The sequence below is a fragment of the Humulus lupulus genome, chromosome 5 (genome assembly GCF_963169125.1).
Source record: "Humulus lupulus chromosome 5, drHumLupu1.1, whole genome shotgun sequence".
NCBI classification, from domain to species: Eukaryota; Viridiplantae; Streptophyta; class Magnoliopsida; order Rosales; family Cannabaceae; genus Humulus; species Humulus lupulus.
In genome coordinates, this window is record NC_084797.1 from 187,609,884 (window position 1) to 187,631,112 (window position 21,229).

At 38.8% G+C, this 21,229-nt stretch overlaps 1 protein-coding gene and 1 non-coding gene across 2 annotated transcripts; one reads left to right on the plus strand and one right to left on the minus strand.

The window, feature by feature from the left end:
* Window positions 1-1,922: 1,922 nt before the first annotated feature.
* Window positions 1,923-20,856, plus strand: LOC133779771 (uncharacterized). Its single transcript, XM_062219686.1, has 4 exons — window positions 1,923-2,182; window positions 16,382-16,880; window positions 19,038-19,164; window positions 19,300-20,856. The coding sequence occupies exons 1-4, from the start codon at window positions 1,923-1,925 to the stop codon at window positions 20,289-20,291; spliced, it is 1,878 nt and encodes a 625-aa protein (XP_062075670.1). The 3' UTR covers window positions 20,292-20,856.
* LOC133781166 (small nucleolar RNA R71) lies at window positions 15,456-15,562 on the minus strand. Its single transcript, XR_009869959.1, has one exon. It is a non-coding gene; the product is annotated as a small nucleolar RNA R71 (small nucleolar RNA).
* Window positions 20,857-21,229: the final 373 nt, after the last annotated feature.

Consider the following 21,229-nt stretch of genomic DNA (forward strand, 5'->3'; position numbering starts at 1 on the left):
GTAGAAAAGAGTTATAAGGCTGTGGAAAGAAAGAGAAAGGAAGAAAAAGAAAAGAGAGAAAAACAGAGGGGTTTTGTTTCAAGGAACGGTTTGTGGTTCTCCCACCATTTCCCTTCATTTTTCTTGGAGTTAAGCTCAGTGGAGAGCTAGGGTAGGCTGAGCATCAAGGATCCTAAGCTAGACTTGAGGATTGGCAAGGGATTAGCAAGAACACATCAGAAATTTGAGGTAAGTTCTTGGAAATTTTAGTTTTAGGGTTTGGCTGGTTTGAGCTGTGTATTTAAGCTAAATAGATGGGGATTTTTGGGAAATCAGGCCAAGATTGAGAAGGAGCAAGCTAAGGAGGTCTAGGGTTCAACTCAAGGTCGAATTTCCATCCACAGTATGATTTCTAAGTCCTTATCTTTGATGTTTGAATGAATTTCTGGGTTTAGGGTTCATTATGGTAGATCTTGAGTTTTGGGTTGCTTGAGCTTGGGGTATGATTTCTTGGGATTGGGATGAGTGTGAGGTGTTGATAAGTTTGTTTTTGGGTTTGGGAAAGATTTGGACAAGTTTGGGTTGAAATGGTTGAAGGAAATTGCAGAAAACGATTTTTGGGTGTGGCCTATCTGCAACTAGCGCTACAGCGCTAGTCTTTGGGTGCTGTAGCGCTAGGCCCTGTTTCTGGGGAGGTGTGGTTCTGCTTGTAGCGCTACAGCGCTCTCTTTAGGGCGCTGTAGCGCTGCACTGTTCAGAGAAAGGGGTTTTTGGGCTTTTGTTGAGGGATTTTGACCTAGGGTTCGGGGCTCGATTCCACCACTTTGTTTTGGGGATCTAGGACTTCCCGGGGGCTCGGGATTGGTCCCGAGGCTAGGTTTTGGACTTGAGGTTTGGTAATGACTTTGACTTATGGATTTTGCTTAGGTGAGCGCTAGGGCTCGAGTAGGATCGTGCTCGAGGAGTCAAGTGATCAAGGCTATCGAATTGAAAGGTAAGAAAATCGTAACACCTGAGAACAGGGCATGGGCCCACAGTGTTATTGCAAGGGCATGGCCCTAGATTGTATTATGTGTGAATTTATAACCTTAAATGAATTATTATATGTTTGAATGATTATTTCAAAATGTACTATATGTGTGATTATAATGAAATGAACGGCTGAGGCCGAGAGCAGCGAAGGCCGAGAACGGCCTTGGGGCCGGAAGTAACACTTAGCACATGGAGTGCCTATAGCCAGGGTGGGACCCAATGGATACATGAGTTATCCTTACGGTAAGGACCGAGACCCCAGGCTTTGGTAAGGCCTCTGGGGCGGCATGGCCGTGCTTGTTCAGTCTGATGGTTTTCCTATTTAGCAGTGGATTATATGTCAGTTATTTTCTATGCATATGTTATATATTGTATGAGTTTTCTTGCTGGGCTTCGGCTCACGGGTGCTCTGTGTGGCAGGTAAAAGCAAAGAGTCAGTCAACTGACCATGAGTATGGAGAACGTGGGGGCGGCGCGTACATGTTCGGCCTGGCCGACTGCTTTGGTTGGGGGCATTTTGTATATGGCTGTATTAACCTATTCTTTTGATAGTTAACCAAGTGTAAGTCTATTTTTGAGTTGTAAATATTTTGTAAACCTTATTTTGGGATCCCGAATGTTTGATACTTACTGTTTTCAATGAAACTAAGTATTTTCAAAGATTACAGCCTTAAACTCTGGTTTAGTCACACTTTTGGTTTTAGAAACCTCGTAGAGTCGGTTAGTTGCACAAATTTCCATTTTAAACTCACTTGGTAACGGCTCTAAGGTAGTAGGGCGTTACATGGACTATCTCTGGAGGACCCCACCTGAGGGGCACATCAAGGGGCTCACAAAATCTCTATGCACGGGCCTTGAACCGTGACGACAAAGTGTTAGCGTTAGCATAGCTCCCAGAACAAATGCATCAGATGACGGTTCAGGTCATCACCTTCTCTAAGGATGATGCTCAGAGAGTGCACTTCCCCCACCATGATCCTTTTGTGATCAAGAGCCAGGTTTCCAACAAGAACATCCTGTTCAAGTCAGCCTTCGAGAAGATTGGGATGACCATAAGTGGCATGTCCCCATGCACCTCCACTCTTTACGGGTTCTCAGGGGAAGGACTAAATTTGATGCGACAGATTAAGTTGGCATTTACACTTGGAGAAGTACCTCAACAGGCGTTCAAGTATTGCACCTTTGTGGTATGGACTTCTCCTCCGCTTACAATGCCATCTTGGGACGTCTAGCCCTGGTGAAGTTTGGGGCAGTCACTTCCATTCGCCACCTGTGCATGAGGTTTCCCACCAAGGAAAAAATAGGCACTGCTCTCAGGGACTAGAAAGAGGCCTGCCAGTTCTACGTGTCGCTGAAAGATCCAGTCATGGATATTGAACCAGTAGCCCTTGACTAGCCTCCTCCCAAGGAGATGGAGGTCCAAGTTGTTTAAGAATAAGGGGATTCCAATGAGTTGGACCCCATGGTTGGAGAAGAAATGGTTATCGAGCCCATGGAAGAGGTTGAAGAAGTCATCCTTGATGACTCATGTAACACGCTGGATAACCAAGGTCGTTACACCGTGTGATTATAAAGGTGCAAGACTTGCTAATCAAGTCATATAGTTGAAAATGTGACCCTAAAGTCGTAATTAGGTTAGGGTTAAAATATTTTGGTCATAAACAGGAAATTTCTCATTGAAATAAATGTTTAATATATGGGATCCCAAAATAGGTTTTAAAGGACAGTTTACAAAATTTCAAAGTTTATGTACAACCACAAGCCACTCTAATGGCAAAATGGGCACTGTAGGTTCTCCTGTCCCTGTACCATCCCTCGGCCATGGTGGCCGATCACCTGACTATGTACATTCTTCCCTAGAGCTCTCCAACTCAGGATTGGTCCACCTTGCCCTAGCCTTTACCTGCACCATGTAGCACCCGTGAGCCAAGGCCCACCAAGAAAACCATAATGCAAAGCATAAACTATAATCAATAGTCAAATAAATCATCAATCAGATACTTAGCAAACCACATTGTTCACATAATCAACGCTATCAATCTGCAAACCTATAATCAATCAACTAGGTAATAAACATGCCATAATCATCAGATTAATAACAGTAAGCATATCACACAATATCCAGGGTCGACACCCTTAGGCCGCACCCTCTGTTTATCCCACTCTCCGGATTGCTTAGGCCGAGCTCAGTGATTATTTACTTAACCTTAGCTACCAGTGGCCGAGCCGCGTCCTTGTGCGCCAGTATTAATTCTGGCACTCTTAGGCCATTTATTTCATGTTCACATGGCATAATACCATCGTACAACAATACATACAAGTATAGGGAACTCTTAGTCCCAACATAACCACATAACCGGGTGCAATTTTCTTACCTTTGATTCCGAGCACTTTAACTAATTGAGATGACCCTCGAGCACGATCCTGTCCAAGCCCTAGCGTACACCTAGTCACAACCGTAAAATAGAATCATCATTAACATTCAATTCTGTAACCCAACGTTGGAACCAATCCCAAGCTTTCGGGAAGCCCAATTCCACCAAACGGGGTGGTGGAATCGACCCCTGAGCCCCCAAGCAAAAACCCTAAGAAAAATACCCAAAACCCCTTCCTGGAGGCAGAGCAGCGCTACATGGTGGGCGCTACAGCGCTAGATTCAGAGACTCAAGCCCCCCAGAAGACGTGGCCTAGCGTTGTAGCGCTCCCTACCTAGCGCTACAACCAGCACATGCAAGATTTTCTGGGTTTTCCTTCGAACTTCCCCGAGCCAAAGCTCCAAAATCCTTCCCAATTTTCCACCAAACTCAAAATCAAGTCCTTAAACCACTATATCTCACCCAATACAACTTAACCACATCAAAAACTTAGCTAAAAGCATCATCAAACACAGAAACCCAAACTTAAACTCTAAAGCTCAAGAATACCATCTAAAACCAGAAAATCCAGATAATTAAGGTCAAAAATTATTACCTCTGATGAAAGAATCCGACCCTAGGTTGCTTCAATGTCCTTCCAAGCTTTAATTCTCAGATTCTCAAGCTTAGGTTCCTCACAACTTCATCCCAAACCCAGATTTTAGAAATCAAAATCCAAAACTCTCAAGAACATTAAGCAGTATTCAAAACCAGAAATTGTAGTTCTTCCCTCTTCTTGATTTCGAAATTCCTAAGGATTGCTAGCTGTAAATCCTCCTCCAAAGTTTGATTTTAGTCCCAAATTCCTCAAGAAATTCAGCTGCTCAACTTCAACTCCTACTTTCCCCTTTGAACCCTTGAACCAAATGACCAAACTCCTCAAGAAAAGCCTAAAACGTAAAAGCTAACTTCAGCTATGTTTATTTCATTTAAAATCTAAATGACCTTTCTACCCCTCCTTCTAAACACTTCCTTCCTAAACCTCAAGGGTAACCTAGTCATTCCACCCTTTGCAAAAATACCATTTTTCCTTTCTTATTTCACCAATACCACTAACACTAAGGTTACTAATAGTTACCACCTCAGCTAAACATTACTTGCCACAGTCGTGACTCTCAACTTGAGTCGTGGAACAGGATCGCTTCACGTCGGAAACACCGCACATAACATCAAAATCATACCCTCAATGAGTCAAAATTTACAAATATACCCTCATAAGCTAAACAGGGCTCACATGCATATTAATACTCGTAAACATGCATTTCACATATCCATATAATCATATAAGCATGCTTATCATATAATCATGCATTAAACCATATAAATCACACATAAACCAATTATGCCCTCCTGGCATACTAATCAAGGCCCTTAAGCCTTATTAGTGATTTTTGGGTCGTTAGAACTATCCCCTCCTACTGAGAATTTCGTCCTCGAAATTTTACCTGAATAACTTGGGATATTGATTCTGCATCACTGGCTCAAGCTCCCAGGTAGCCTCTTCGACCTTACTATTCCTCCATAACACTTTAACCAGAGGAATAGTCTTGTTCCGTAGAACCTTATCCTTCCAATCTAAAATCTGAACCGGTCGCTCCTCATAGGAAAAATCTGTCTGCAATTCCAAGTCTTCATACTTCAACACATGTGTCGTATCTAAGATATACTTTTGGAGCATAGAAACATGGAATACGTCATGAACCCCCGACAACGACGATGGCAAAGCTAACTTGTAAGCCACCTGTCCGATCCTTTCCAGGATCTCAAAAGGTCCGATGAATCTAGAGCTCAGCTTGCCCTTCTTCCCAAACCTCCTCACCCCTCGCAGTGGTGAAACTCGCAGAAACACGTGGTCCCCAACCTGGAACTCCACGTCCCTACGCTTAGGATCAACATAGCTTTTCTGTCTACTCTGCAAAGCAAGCATTCTAGCTTCTCGATAGCTTCATTGGTCTTCTAAACCATGTCCGGCCCTCGGCCCCAAATACTTCCTCTCACCCATCTCATCCCAATGAATGGGCGATCTACATCTCCTACCATATAACATCTCATATGGAGCCACTCCAATCGTTGATTGATAACTATTTTTTAACGAAAATTCAATCAATGGGAGGTACTTACTCCAAGATCCCTCAAAGTTGATCACGCATGCCCTAAGCATATCCTCCAACACCTGAATCATCCTCTCAGATTGTCCATCAGTCTAAGGGTGAAAGGTTGTGCTAAACTTCAACTGAGTCCCCATAGCCTTCTGTAAACTACCCCAAAACTTAGAGGTAAAGATAGGATCCCGGTCTGACACTATAGACTTAGGAACCCCGTGAAGACGTACGATCTCCGTTACATACAACTCTGCGTACTGATCCACCATATAAGTCATCTTCACTGGAAGAAAATGAGCTGACTTGGTGTATCTTTCCACTATCACCCACACTGAGTCACGAAGCCCCATTGTCCTGGGTAAACCTCCCACAAAGTCCATCGTAATATCCTCCCATTTCCACTCGGGAATACCCAAAGGCTAAAGCAACCCTGCAGGTCGTTGATGCTCAGCTTTCACCTACTGACAGGTTAAACATCTGGCCACGTGCTCCACCACATCTTTCTTCATCCCAGGCCACCAATACAACGTCCATAGATCCTAATACATCTTCGTGGTACCCGGATGAAGTGAGTACGACGTAGTATGAGATTCATCCAGTATCTCTCGTCTAATCCACACATTAGTCGAAACACAAATCCGATCCTGATACCATAGCAGACCAACCTCAGAAATAGAATAGTCCTTAGCTACTCTTGCTAAGACATTCTCTCTAACCTCCTGTAACTGAGCATCCACCAACTGGCCTTCCTTTATCTGCTCTAGTAGGGTCGACTGTAGAGTAATATTGGCTAACTGGCCCACTACCAACTCTATCCTTGCTCTAGACATCTCATCAGCCAACTCCCTCGAAATCTGAGTGGAACTAAATAACTAACTCGGGCCTCTCCGGCTCAATGCATCTGCCACTACGTTGGCTTTCCCTGGGTGGTAAACAATGTCACAATCATAGTCCTTTACCAACTCTAGCCAATGCCTTTGTCTCATGTTCAGGTCCTTCTGCGTGAAGAAGTATTTCAAACTCTTATGATCGGTGTATATCTCGCACTTCTCCCCGTATAGATAATATCACCACACCTTCAGTGCGAATACCACCGCTGCTAATTCTAAATCATGGGTAGGATACCGCTGCTCATACTCCTTCAGTTGTCGTGACGCATAAGCTATGACCTTCCCGTTCTGCATCAACACACAGCCTAAACCCAACCTCGACGCGTCGCAATAAACCACAAACTTTCCTTCCTCTAAAGGAAGACTCAGCACAGGTGAAGTATTAAGTCGCCGCTTCAACTCTTGAAAACTGTTCTCACACTTGTTTGACCAGACGAACTTCAAATTTTTCCATGTCAATTATGTCATCGGTGCAGCAATCTTTGAAAACCCTTCCACAAATCGTCTGTAGTAACCTGCTAACCCGAGGAAACTCCAAACCTCTGAGGCATTCCTTGGCCTCGGCCAATCTCTCACTTCCTCCACCTTAGATGGATCCACCTTAATCCCGTCTTCACCAACAATATGTCTAAGGAATGTCACTTCTGGTAGCCAGAACTCACACTTCTTAAACTTGGCGTATAACGGGTGCTCTCTTAACCTCTGCAAGACCTGTCAAAGATGTAGCTCGTGCTCTGCCTCTAAACTGAAGTACACTAAAATAGCGTCGATGAAGACAATGACGAACTGATCCAAGAAGTCCTTGAACACCCTGTTCATTAGATCCATGAATGTTGTTGGGGCGTTGGTCAAACCAAACGACATGACCAAAAACTCATAATGCCAATACCTCATTCAGAAGGTTGTCTTCGATATATCCTCGTCCTTGATCCTCAGCTGGTGATAACCAGATTGAAGATCAATCTTCAAGAATATCGTCTTTCCCTGCAGCTGATCGAACAAGTCATCGATCCTTGGTAGAGGGTACTTATTCTTGATGGTCAACTTGTTCAACTCTCTGTAATCTATACACATCCTTAGAGTCCCATCCTTCTTCTTCACAAAACAGAACCAGAGCACCCCATGGCGAAAAACTAGGCCTGATGAACCCCAAATCCAGAAGCTCCTGTAACTGTATCTTCAATTCCTTTAGTTCTGTCGGTGCCATTCTATATGGTGCCCTCGACACTGGCTCTGTCCCTAGCGCTAACTCAATGATGAACTGACTCTCTCGGTGTGGTGGCAGCCCTGGTAAATCCTCAGGGAACACATCCAAGAACTCGCAAACTAATCTGGTCTCCTCCAGCCCTGCAGGCAACACTCTAGTAGTATCCACAACACTATCCAGGAAACCTATACATCCCTCCTATAATAGGTCCCTAGCCCTCAATGTTGATATCATGGGTACGCAGGGTCCACATACCGTACCCATGAAAACAAAGGGATCCTCGCCCTCCGGCTCAAAGGTCACCATCTTCTTCCTACAATCAATAGTAGCTCTGTATCTAACCAACCAATCCATGCCCAATATCATGTCAAATTCCTCCATACCCAGCTCAATCAGGTCTACTGATAACTCCCTACCATCAACCATTATTGGTAGTGCTCTAATCCACCTCCTAGAAACTACCAGTTCCCTGTAGGAAATATAGTCCCAAACCCCGCAGTACAGTACTCACTAGGTCTACACAATCTATCAATCACCTTAATAGAAGCAAATGAATGTGTAGCACAAGAATCAATCAATACAGTAAATGGAGAGCCAGTGCTAGAAAGCTGACCTGTCACCACCGACGGACTAGCCTCGGACTCTGCCTGCGTCAGGGTGAACACTCGAGCTGGAGTCAAGTTGTCTACCTTCCCTGCTTCCCCTTTCTTCACTATTGGACAGTCCTTCTTGAGGTGTCCCACCACCCCCACACACATAACAGGCCTTAGCCTGACATTTGCCCGGATGGCGTCTTCTGCACCTCGTGCACTCTGGATAGCTCCTTCATGCATCACCGCTTCCCTGACGGCCACCCTGAGTACCTCGACCTCTCCTATCAGGGCCAGCAGCGGTCAAAGTGTCAGGGGTCTTTCTCTTTAGATCACTAGGGCCTTTGCCCCGACCAGACCCAGAATATGGAGGCACTACTCTGTGACCTTCTCGCCTTGCAGCATTCTCCCTCCAGATCTTGTTCTCCGCTTCCTCAGTGGTAAGAGCCTTCTCAACAGCCTGGGCATAAGTCGTCCCCCCAAGTACTGTTGTAATCCTCACATCTCGGGCTATCATTGCATTAAGCCCTCTGATAAATCTCTCATGCCTAGTTGCATCTGTAGGCACAAGATCTGGTGCAAACTCCGCGAGTCTATCGAACTTCAAGGCATACTCTGTAACTATCATGTTTCCCTGAACCAACCCCACAAATTCATTCACCTTTGCTGCCCTGATGGCAACATTATAATACTTCTGGCTAAACGAATCCTTGAATCCATCCCAACCCAAAGTAGTAACATCCCTTGTCTGTGATGCCACTTCCCACCAAATGCGGGCATCCTCTCTTAGCATATATGTGGCACAGGACACCCTGTCATGACCCTCTACCCTCATGATGTCCAGGATAGCGATAATCATACTCATCCACTGCTCGGCCTTTAGTGGATCTGGTCCCCCCTCAAAAGTTGGAGGATGCTGTCTCCTGAACCGCTCATATAACGGCTCCCATCTATTCCCAACCTACCCTGGTTGTATAACTAGTGCCACTATCGGTGGCACAATGGATGCAGCACTCCGTGACAGAGCCTTCTGTCTCAGAATTTGGATCTGTTCATCTTAGCTCTGAAGCCGGGCTTGCATATCTACCATAATCTACTGCCAGTTCTCAGGAACTGGCGGAGGGTTCTGGCCATGGTCATCATTTCTAATCTCAGACCTGGTGCCGACTAGTCGAGTAGATCATCTTGGACGCATAGATATCCAAGTTAATCTACAATCAATGACTCGGCGATCAGACTATGATGACAGGGTAACAATCTTTCCATGCATCACAATTGGAACACAACCAATCACAAGCAATCAAAATAAAACAGTTCATCCAAATATCCATTCACATGCAACAACAACGCTAATAAGCATGCCTCAATATCATCACACAACAGTGAAGGATCGGGCCCTATCAGTGTCTCATGCTCCCTATTAATCAAACAGATAACAACAATCATGGTTATTTCTAGTCATTTAAGCATATAAACATGTATACATAAATACCAAACCGTGAGTTAAGCTTGTCTTTAGCGGCAAATGTACATATCTAGCCAGTCTTCAGGAACCCTTAAACCTAGAACACTCTGATACCAAGTTGTAACACCCTGGATAACTAAGGTCGTTACACCGTGTGATTATAAAGGTGCAAGACTTGCTAATCAAGTCATATAGTTGAAAATGTGACCCTAAAGTTGTAATTAGGTTAGGGTTAAAATAATTTGGTCATAAACAAGAAATTTCTCATCAAAATAAATGTTTAATACATGGGATCCCAAAATAGGTTTCAAAGGACAGTTTACAAAATTTCAAAGTTTATGTACAACCACAAGCCACTCTAATGGAAAAATGGGCACTTTAGGTTCTCTTGTCCCTATACCATCCCTTGGTCGTGGCGGCCGATCACCTGACTATGTACATTCTTCCCCAGAGCTCTCCAACTCAGGACTGGTCCACCTTGCCCTTGCCTTTACCTGCACCATGTAGCACCCGTGAGCCAAGGCCCACCAAGAAAACCATAATGCAAAGCATAAACGATAATCAATAGTCAGATAAATCACAAATCAGCAATCAGATACTTAGCAAAACACATTGTTCACATAATCAACGCTATCAATCTGCAAACCTATAATCAATCATCCAGGTAATAAACATGCCATAATCATCAGATTAATAACAGTAAGCATATCACACAATATCCAGGGTCGACACCCTTACGCCGCACCCTCTGTTTATCCCACTCTCTGGCTCGCTTAGGCCAAGCTAAGTGATTATTTACTTAACCTCAGCTACTAGTGGCCGAGTCGCGTCCTTGTGCGCCAATATTAATTCCGGCACTCTTAGGCCGTTTATTTCATGTTCACATGGCATAATACCATCGTACAACAATACATACAAGTATAGGGAACTCTTAGTACCAACATAACCACATAACCGGGTGCAATTTTCTTACCTTTGATTTCGAGCGCTTTGGCTAATTGAGATGACCCTCGAGCACGATCCCGTCCGAGCCCTAGCGTACACCTAGTCACAACCATAAAATAGAATCCTCATTAACATTCAATTCCGTAACCCAACTTTGGAACCAATCCCAAGCTTTTGGGAAGCCCAATTCCACCAAATGGGGTGGTGGAATCGACCCCTGAGCCCCCAAGCAAAAACCCTAAGAAAAATATCCAAAACCAATATTTAGAGGCAGGGCAGCGCTACATGGTGGGTGCTACAGCGCTAGAGTCAGAGACTCAAGCCCCTCAGAAGACGTGGCCTAGCGTTGTAGCGCTCCCTACCTAGCGCTACAACCAGCACATGCAAGATTTTCTGGGTTTTCCTTCGAACTTCCCTGAGCCAAAGCTCCAAAATCCTTCCCAATTTTCCACCAAACTCAAAATCAAGTCCTTAAACCACTATAGCTCACCCAATACAACCTAACAACATCAAAAACTTAGCTAAAAGCATCATCAAACACAGAAACCCAAACTTGAGCTCTCAAGCTGAAGAACACCATCTAAAACCAGAAAATCCAGAAAATTAAGGTTAAAATTATTACCTCTGATGAAAGAATCCGACCCTAGGTTGCTTCAATGTCCTTCCAAGCTTTAATTCTCAGATTCTCAAGCTTAGGTTCCTCACCACTTCATCCCAAACCTAGACTTTAGAAATCAAAATCCAAAACTCTCAAAAACATTAAGCAGTATTCAAAACCAGAAATTGAAGTTCTTGCCTCTTCTTGATTTTAAAATTCCTAAGGATTGCTAGCTGTAAATCCTCCTCCAAAGTTTGATTTTAGTCCCAAATTCCTCAAGAAATTCAACTGCTCAACTTCAGCTCCTACTTTCCCCTTTGAACCCTTGAACCAAATGACCAAACTCCTCTAGAAAAGCCTAAAACGTAAAAGCTAATTTTAGCTGTGTTTATCTCATTTAAAACCTAAATGATCTTTCTACCCCTCCTTCTAAACACTTCCTTCCTAAACCTCAAGGGTAACCTAGTCATTCCACTCTTTGCAAAAATACAATTTTTCCTTTCTTATTTCACCAATACCACTAACACTAAGGTTACTAATAGTTACCACCTCAGCTAAACATTACTTACCACAGTCATGACTCTCAACTAGAGTCGCGGAACAAGATTGTTTCACGTCGAAAACACCGACATAACATCAAAACCATACCCTCAACGGGTCAAAATTTACAAATATACCCTTATAAGCTAAACAAGGCTCACATGCATATTAATACTTGTAAACATGCATTTCACGTATCCATATATGATAACTCTACAAAATAGAGTTATTTTACCACTTTTTATGTGATAATTGTTGTTTTGTTCTTGAGTTTTTAATGGATTTATTAAGTTTTAAAGTAATTTTGCGTTTATTAGTCTTATTGTAATTTTCTAGATTTTTATATGTTTTTATAGATATTTTATTGTTTTATGTTGTAATTTAATTAGTTGAAATTAGTGTTGTTAGTTGAATGCTAAAAATATGACTTTATTGAAATTAAATGTTATGTAAATTAAATTTTAATTAATATTTTCATGGAAGTTATATGATATATTTTATTAGTGGAAATATTTAATTTTAATTTAGTTTATGATTTATTTTGTAGGGAGTATGATATTTGATTGGTGTTAAAAAAAAAAGATTTAAAGTTGAAAAAAGAAAGGTAAAATGTGGCATTTTCGAGAAAGAAACAGAGAAAATTGGTATTTTCTCAAAGGCCCAACAGCTGCCCCAGCCCACTGAAGCCCACGCTGCCTTCCTTCAGCAGCATCTATTCCAAGCATCTCCTTCACGCCAGCCGTACGGACAAGCTTCACACCAGCCTTCCAAGCTCCAGACGCAGCCACGTGTCCCTGCCACCACTTCATCAACCAGCCTAATCACTGAAGCCTCAACCGAATCCCTCTTTAGCACATCACCACAAGCCCACACCTCCTCATTCGGGCCCAATCACACAACCCACTGCCCATCACTCCTTCAGCTCACTCATGCCAAACCGAACCACTTTGCCACAGCCACCAATATGGCTAAAAAACCATATTTGTTCCCAATGTCCACTTTTTTTCTTTTCACTAAAATATCAACTCACTCTTCCATATTTTTCTCACCTAAATAAACATTCCTAATTCATTTTTTTTACCCTAGCTTTTCACTAATCTTTTACCCAACCAAACATTTCATCTTTCCAATACTCTTACACTTACTCTATTTATCCTACCACTTCCCAACACAATTAAATTAATCAATTTATTTATTTCAATTTGATTAATTTAATATCCATATTTTGCCTATAAATAGAGTCTTGTAAGACCATTTGGGGGGCTCTTCTTCTTCATATTTTTCAACATCTTCTAGACATTTTTCTCTCTTCTTTTCACTAGTTTCTCTCTACCATTTTCATCTTTTGAAGAGCATGTCAAGTATGTTATTTTGTAATTTTTATCTAGTTATGAGCTTCTAATCTTTTTCAAAGGTTATTAAGATGATGATGAAGCAAAATGTAACTAGATAGTATTTTTTGTTGTATGTTGATTTCCCATTTGTACAACATTGTTTATGGATTTTTCTATCAAAGATATGAATTTTTCATCTATTATTGATTGTTAAAGCATATTACACTTAGTTCTTCATTCTGCAAAAATATGATATTCTTTGATTAAATTTTTTTCATTAAATTGTTCACATCTAATTCTTAGAGCATAAGTATCATATTTTGCCTAAACATAATCTCTTTGATTTTTTGTAGTTTCATTAGGTTGTAACACAACTAATGCTTAGAAATTATATCTTATATAAGTGAAGAAAAATCCTACCTTTTTGAAAGAGTAACTTGTGCTTGAATAGAAAATATATTTTGAAAAAAATATATTGTGTGATTTATTTCAACTATATTAAAACTTGGGAATCAATATACTTATAAATACTATTGGACTTGCATTTTGTGGATTCTAAAATCTTAATAATCTTATTTTACATATATCTTTTGAAAACCATTTTTCTATTTAATCTTAAATCTTTTTATTACTTGTTTTTTATTTTTCTAAAACAAAATCTCATCAAATATTTGGAACTAGGTTAGAATATTATTGCTTTGTTTGAAATAGTTTCTTTTGATGTTAGTCAACTCCCATGGGTTCGACCTCGTACTTACATGAACATTATATTCTGAAACGAATCGTGCACTTGCGAGTTTAAATATTAAAACACCCTCTTTGGGATTCAACAAGTTTTTGGCGCCGTTGCCGGGGACTTGCAAGAAAGAAACGGTCTTTCTACAAGGTAAGTAACATTCTTCTACTAGTTATTTTATTTTTTTATTTGCACAATTATCTTTAAAAAAAAAGTAAAAAAATATATATATATCTATAAAAAAAAATCGAAAAAAAAGAGTAAAAATCGAAAAAGAAAAAAAAAAGAAAGTTATACATATATTTATTTATATTGTTATATATTATATTATATATATATATATCTTGGTAGTTGATGGCATTTAGTGTCTCCTACTTACTTATTAGTTGAGTGCATTAGTGCCTCCTAACCATTTTTCTTTTTCTTTTACTTTTTATGTTTTCTTTAGTTGAGTGCATTTGTGCCTCCTAAATACTTGATAGTTGAGTGCAATTTTTGCCTCCTACATACTTGAGCAATCTATCTTTTCTAGTGATGGCATTAGTGCCTCCTAGCTTTTATTTTATTTTATTTTATTTTTATCTTAGTTGATGGCACTAGTGCCTCCTAAGATTATTATTATTATTATTATTATTATTATTATTAATGTTGGTTGATGGCATTAGTGCCTCCTAATTTTATTTTTGTTGATCATTTAGTTGATGGCATTAGTGCCTCCTAATTTTTATATAACTATTTACCATTGCTATTGTCATTTTTTTTCTCTTAATTATCGCATTTAGTTAGTTGTAATTTTATTGTTTAAGAAAATACTTGAAAAAAAAAACTAAAAAAACAAAGCTTGTTCTTTCAACATAAGCAATTTTTGCTTAAAGGAAATTTGACAAAGTTCCCATCCACGCTTATTAATTAACCTCGGGGAGTTGTTATTAAGTTGTGAGTAAGTGGAATCAAATAGGCCTGGGAACAAGTTAAACCATAAAAAAAAATCATAAAAATCATAAAATATATATACATATATAAATATTATAATTTCTTCTTGTTATAAGTATGCTCTGTGGTTGCGGTTCTAACTGATCTTCCACATCAGAAATTTGTTTCCTTGTGATTGTTTGTGTTACTTTGAGAAATTTGTGACATTGTATGCATCATTGGCATCGTAATTCAAAAAATCGTTTGGTGAAAAAATTAGTGTCTGTACGTGAAATTGAAAGTGTTTTTGAAAGTTTAAGCATAATGGAACAAGAACCTAATGTTGTGCAAGAAAAAACTCTTCTTGAATACTTTTCACCTATTTCATCTAATGCTCCATCATGCATTGTTTTGCCCACTACTAATGCCACTCATTTTGAACTTAAACCATCAATCATTCAATTGTTACCATCATTTTATGGTTTAGAAAGAGAGGATCCATACATGCATGTAAAAGACTTTTTGGAAATTTGCTCAACCTTTCGTTTTCAAAAATTTTCAGATGAGTCGGTTAAACTTAGGTTGTTTCCTTTTTCTTTAAAAGATAGAGCCAAAGCTTGGTTAAACTCACTTCCAACTGGAACCATAACTACTTGGGATCAATTTTTTAATAAATTCCTTGCTAAATTTTTCCCCATGTCCAAAACTGATAATTTAAGAAGAGAAATCTCCGAATTTTATCAAAAAGATAACGAAGAATTTTATGAATGTTGGGAAAGATTTAAAGATTTATTATTAAAATGTCCCCGCCATGGTTTTGAAAAATGGAGACTTGTAAAATATTTTTATGATGGTTTAACCCCTTCAAACCGACAAATGATTCAATCCATGCATACTGGAAAATTTTTAAAATTGCAAGGGCAAGAGGCTTGGGACGCTCTTGAAGAATTGTCTGTTAATTCACAACAATGGAATTACTCTGAGCCTAGGTCTAGAGCCAACCCTTCACCGAAAAGAGAAGGAAAATATGAAATAAAAGAAGAAAGTGATTTAAGAACATCATTTGATAAATTAGCAAGAAAAGTAGAAGCCTTAGTAATAAGTCAATCTATGAATTCTCATGTGCAACCTAAAAAAGATGTTTGTTCTTTATGTGCTAGTTCATGTCATAATGCTCAATCATGTCCTTCTTTTATTGAAACATTTTCTGAAGAGGCTAATGCTTTACATTCATATGCAAAACCTTCTTCTGATAGCCCATTTTCCAACACATACAATCCAAATTGGAGAAACCATCCTAATTTTTCATGGAGACAAAACCAACCACAAATGAATCAAGGAAACCAATTCCACATGCCAAATCCAAATCATGCCCAACCAAGTCAACCTTACCCTCCACAAAGAAAACCTTCCTTAGAATACACCTTACAACAATTCATGCAATCCACCCAACAAATCTTACAAAATCAGTCTCAATCCATTGCCAAACTCGAGACACAATTGGGTCAACTTGCTACTGCTGTAACCGAGAGAGAAAAAGGAAGATTTCCTAGCCAACCCATCCCAAATCCTAAAGGCCAATATGAAATAGGAACTCCTAGTCATAAAGAAGAAGTTAAGTCTATCTCAACTCTTAGGTCCGGAAAACAAATTGTCAAACCCAATTACATACCTCAAGTTGAAAAAGACAATAGCCAACCTCAAAGTTCCAACACAAATGACCTTTCAAAAGATGATGCTCAAATCCTTCCTTCCATCCCAAAAGCTCCTTTTCCACAAAGATTAATTCCACTCAAGAAAGGCAACCAATATAGTGACATCTTAGAAGTTTTCAAACAAGTAAGCATAAACATTCCTTTCTTAGATGCCATTAAACAAATTCCTGCCTATTCTAAATTCTTAAAAGACCTTTGCACTGTTAAAAGAAACACAAATGTTCCAAAAAAGGCGTTTTTAACTGAACAAGTTAGCTCCATAATTCAATATAAAAGCCTTGTCAAGTATAAAGATCCCGGTTGTCCAACAATTTCATGCATCGTTGGCGATCATTTTATTAACAAAGCCTTACTTGATTTAGGAGCTAGTGTGAATTTACTGCCTTATTCTGTGTATAAGCAACTAGGTCTAGGAGAATTAAAACCAACTTCTATAACACTTCAATTAGCCGATCGTTCAGTGAAAATCCCTAGAGGTATTGTAGAAAATGTTTTAATTAAAGTGGATAAATTCTATTTTCCTGTGGACTTTATTGTTCTTGACACTCACCCTGTTGAAAATGCTCATGCTCAAATACCCATCATTCTAGGTAGACCATTTTTCGCTACATCTAATGCAATTATCAACTGTCGTAATGGTGTATTGAAATTATCTTTTGGAAACATGACTGTTGAATTAAATGTTTTTAATGTTGCTAAATCTGTTGAGTGTGAGGAAGTGCATGAAGTTAACATGATAGAGAGTATGTGTGAAGATGATGGAAGTGACTTACTTGATTTTTGTGAAAAATACTTTGGTATGAACTTGCATATTGATGATTTTCATGATGAAGTGAATTCTTTGTTAGAGTCTATACCCTTAAATGAAACCAAAGTTGAACCATTTTCACCCTTAGATCATGTTCAATCAATTTCTGAGTCTCCAAAGTTAGACCTTAAACCTTTGCCAGAAAATTTAAAATATGCTTTTCTAGGAGAGTCTGAAACCTTGCCTGTTATCATAGCATCTACTTTAGATAAAGAACAAGAAGATAAATTGCTAAATGTCCTTAGAAAACATAAAGAAGCCATAGGTTGGAATATTGGAGACATCAAGGGAATTAGCCCATCCATATGCATGCATAGAATCCATCTAGAAGAAAATGCTAAAACCTCTCGGGAATGTCAAAGAAGGTTAAATCCAAATATGAAAGAGGTCGTTAGGGAAGAAGTACTTAAACTGTTAGATGTAGGTATCATTTACCCTATTTCTGATAGTCAATGGGTTAGTCCAGTTCAAGTAGTGCCTAAAAAGTCTGGGATCACAGTTATTGAAAATGAGAAAAATGAATTAATCCCTACTCGAGTGCAAACGGGGTGGAGAGTGTGTATAGACTATAGAAAGCTAAATAATGTTACTAGGAAAGACCACTTTCCTTTACCCTTTATTGATCAAATGCTTGAACGTTTAGCTGGTCATGCATATTATTGTTTTCTTGATGGCTATTCGGGATATAACCAAATCCCTATTGCCCCTGAAGATCAAGAAAAGACTACCTTCACTTGCCCTTTTGGAACCTTTGCATATCGTCGCATGCCTTTTGGTCTTTGTAATGCTCCTGCAACTTTTCAAAGATGTATGATTGCAATATTTTCTAATATGGTTGAAAGAAATCTTGAAGTGTTTATGGATGATTTTTCTGTGTTTGGAAATTCTTTTGATGACTGTTTGCACCATCTTTCTCTTGTTTTAATTCGTTGCAAAGAAAAGAATTTAGTTCTTAATTGGGAAAAATGTCATTTTATGGTTAAAAAAGGAATTGTTTTAGGTCATGTAATTTCATCTGAGGGAATAGAAGTTGATAAAGCAAAAGTTGACCTTATTTCAAAACTTCCCCCACCTAAAACAATAAAAGAAATTAGATCATTCTTAGGCCATGCCGGTTTTTATAGAAGATTCATAAAAGACTTTAGCAAAATTTCACGCCCATTATGTCATTTGCTAGGAAAAGAAAATGCTTTTGTCTTTGATAATGATTGCCATGTTGCCTTTGAAAGATTGAAATCCCTTTTGACTAGTGCACCCATTATTCGCCCTCCTGATTGGAATATTCCTTTTGAAATAATGTGTGATGCTTCTGATTATGCTATTGGTGCTGTTCTAGGACAAAGAATTAACAAGTTGCCTCATGTAATCTATTATGCTAGCAAAACTTTGAACGATGCTCAATTAAATTATTCTACAACTGAAAAAGAATTGCTTGCTGTTGTGTTTGCATTGGAGAAATTTAGGTCTTATTTGTTAGGATCTAAAATAATTGTCTATTCTGATCATGCTGCATTGAAATATCTCTTGTCGAAAAAAGATGCTAAATCTCGCTTAATTCGTTGGATCTTGCTTTTAAAAGAATTTGATTTAGAGATACGAGATAAAAAAGGTTCTAAAAATGTTGTTGCTGATCATTTGTCTAGAATTGTTGTTGAGACTAATAATGACTCCACCACTATAACTTAAACTTTTCCTGATGAACAACTCATGCATATATCTTCTTTGCCTTGGTATGCTGACATTGTGAATTATTTGGTCACTAGTGAAATTCCTTCTCATTGGTCTAAGCATGACAAATCTAAATTTTATTCTGAAGTGAAAATTTTCATGTGGGATGACCCTTATTTGTTTAAATATTGCCCTGGTCAAATAATAAGAAGATGCATTCCAAACTGTGATCAACTTAAAATCATATCTTTTTGTCATGATCATGCATGTGGTGGACATTTTAGTGGTAAGAAAACTGCTTTGAAAATTTTACAATGTGGATTTTATTGGCCTACTATTTTTCATGACACTTATGTTTATTGCAAATCTTGCGAACGTTGTCAAATGTTAGGAAGTGTAACTAGAAGAAACATGATGCCTTTGAATCCTATCCTTATTGTTGAAATATTTGATGTTTGGGGCATTGATTTTATGGGTCCATTTCCTAACTCTTTTGGTAACTTGTACATTCTTGTTGGTGTTGATTATGTGTCTAAATGGGTTGAAGCTGTTGCATGCCACACAAATGACCATAAAGTTGTGCTTAAGTTTTTAAAAGAAAATATTTTCTCCCGTTTTGGCTCACCACGTGCTATCATTAGTGATAACGGTACACACTTTTGTAATAGATCTTTTGAGCATTTAATGAAACAATATGGTATTACACATAAAGTCACTACACCTTATCACCCACAAACTAGTGGTCAAGTCGAAATATCAAATAGGGAAATTAAGCACATCTTAGAGAAAACTGTCAATCCAACTAGGAAAGATTGGTCCTTAAGACTCATTGATGCATTATGGGCATATAGAACTGCATACAAAACACCCATTGGAATGTCCCCCTATAGACTTGTGTATGGAAAGGCATGTCACTTACCCGTTGAGCTAGAACATAGAGCCTATTGGGCAATTAAGCAATTGAATTTTTCCTTAGACAAAGCAGGTGAGAGAAGAAAGCTTCAATTAAATGAGTTAGAAGAGCTTAGGCATGATGCATATGATTATTCCAAAAAATATAAGGATCGAATGAAGATTTACCATGACAAAAACATTTTGCGAAAAGATTTCTCTCCTGGTCAAAAAGTCCTTTTATACAATTCTCGTTTGCATCTCTTCCCGGGGAAGTTACGCTCTAGGTGGGTAGGTCCATACATTGTTCGCACTGTTTTTCCACATGGAGCCATTGAAATTGAAAATCCTAATAATGGTAATATATTCAAAGTGAATGGACAAAAATTGAAACCATTTTTAGAATTAAAAACTGCTAAAGTGGATGAAATCCTTCTCGAGGATCCTATTTACCATGGTCCTTGATCGCTCTCATCAATTATTGGTAAATGTGTGTTTTATTTATGTTTTAGGTTAACTTCTTGTTTTGATTTTTGTTACCTTTTTTGTTGCACTCTTGACATGCTCCATGATGAGGTACGACCATTCTAAACTCTAAACTCTTTCACGCTTCAATTTATATTTGTATTTTGATACATTGAGGACAATGCATAAATTAAGTTTGGGGGTAGTGGGTTTATATGGTTACTTCTTTCATATGTTTGAAAATGGTAGAATTTTTTAAAAAAAAAACAAAAAAAAATTCGGGCCCACAAAAAAAAAAAACAACCGAATCCCTCTTCAGCACATCACCACAAGCCCACACCTCCTCATTCGAGCCCAATCATACAACCCACTGCCCATCACTCCTTCAGCTCACTCATGCCAAACCGAACCACTTTGCCACAGCCACCAATATGGCTCAAAAACCATATTTGTTCCCAATGTCCACTTTTTTTCTTTTCACTAAAATATCAACTCACTCTTCCATATTTTTCTCACCTAAATAAACATTCCTAATTCATTTTTTTACCCTAGCTTTTCACTAATCTTTTACCCAACCAAACATTTCATCTTTCCAATACTCTTACACTTACTCTATTTATCATACCACTTCCCAACACAATTAAATTAATCAATTTATTTATTTTAATTTGATTAATTTAATATCCATATTTTGCCTATAAATAGAGTCTTGTAAGACCATTTGGGGGGCTCTTCTTCTACATATTTTTCAACATCTTCTAAACATTTTTCTCTCTTCTTTTCACTAGTTTCTCTCTACCATTTTCATCTTTTGAAGAGCATGTCAAGTATGTTATTTTGTAATTTTTATCTAGTTATGAGCTTCTAATCTTTTTCAAAGGTTATTAAGATGATGATGAAGCAAAATGTAACTAGATAGTATTTTTTGTTGTATGTTG

Bases quoted from the DNA above. Each gene is read 5' to 3' on its own strand.
- LOC133779771 (XM_062219686.1), top strand. From the start codon at position 1,923: ATGACGGTTCAGGTCATCACCTTCTCTAAGGATGATGCTCAGAGAGTG. The intron at 16,881-19,037 runs AAACCAACTTCT...ACTAGTGAAATT, and splicing joins AACTAGGTCTAGGAGAATTA to CCTTCTCATTGGTCTAAGCA. The intron at 19,165-19,299 runs ATCAACTTAAAA...ATGTTTATTGCA, and splicing joins AAGATGCATTCCAAACTGTG to AATCTTGCGAACGTTGTCAA.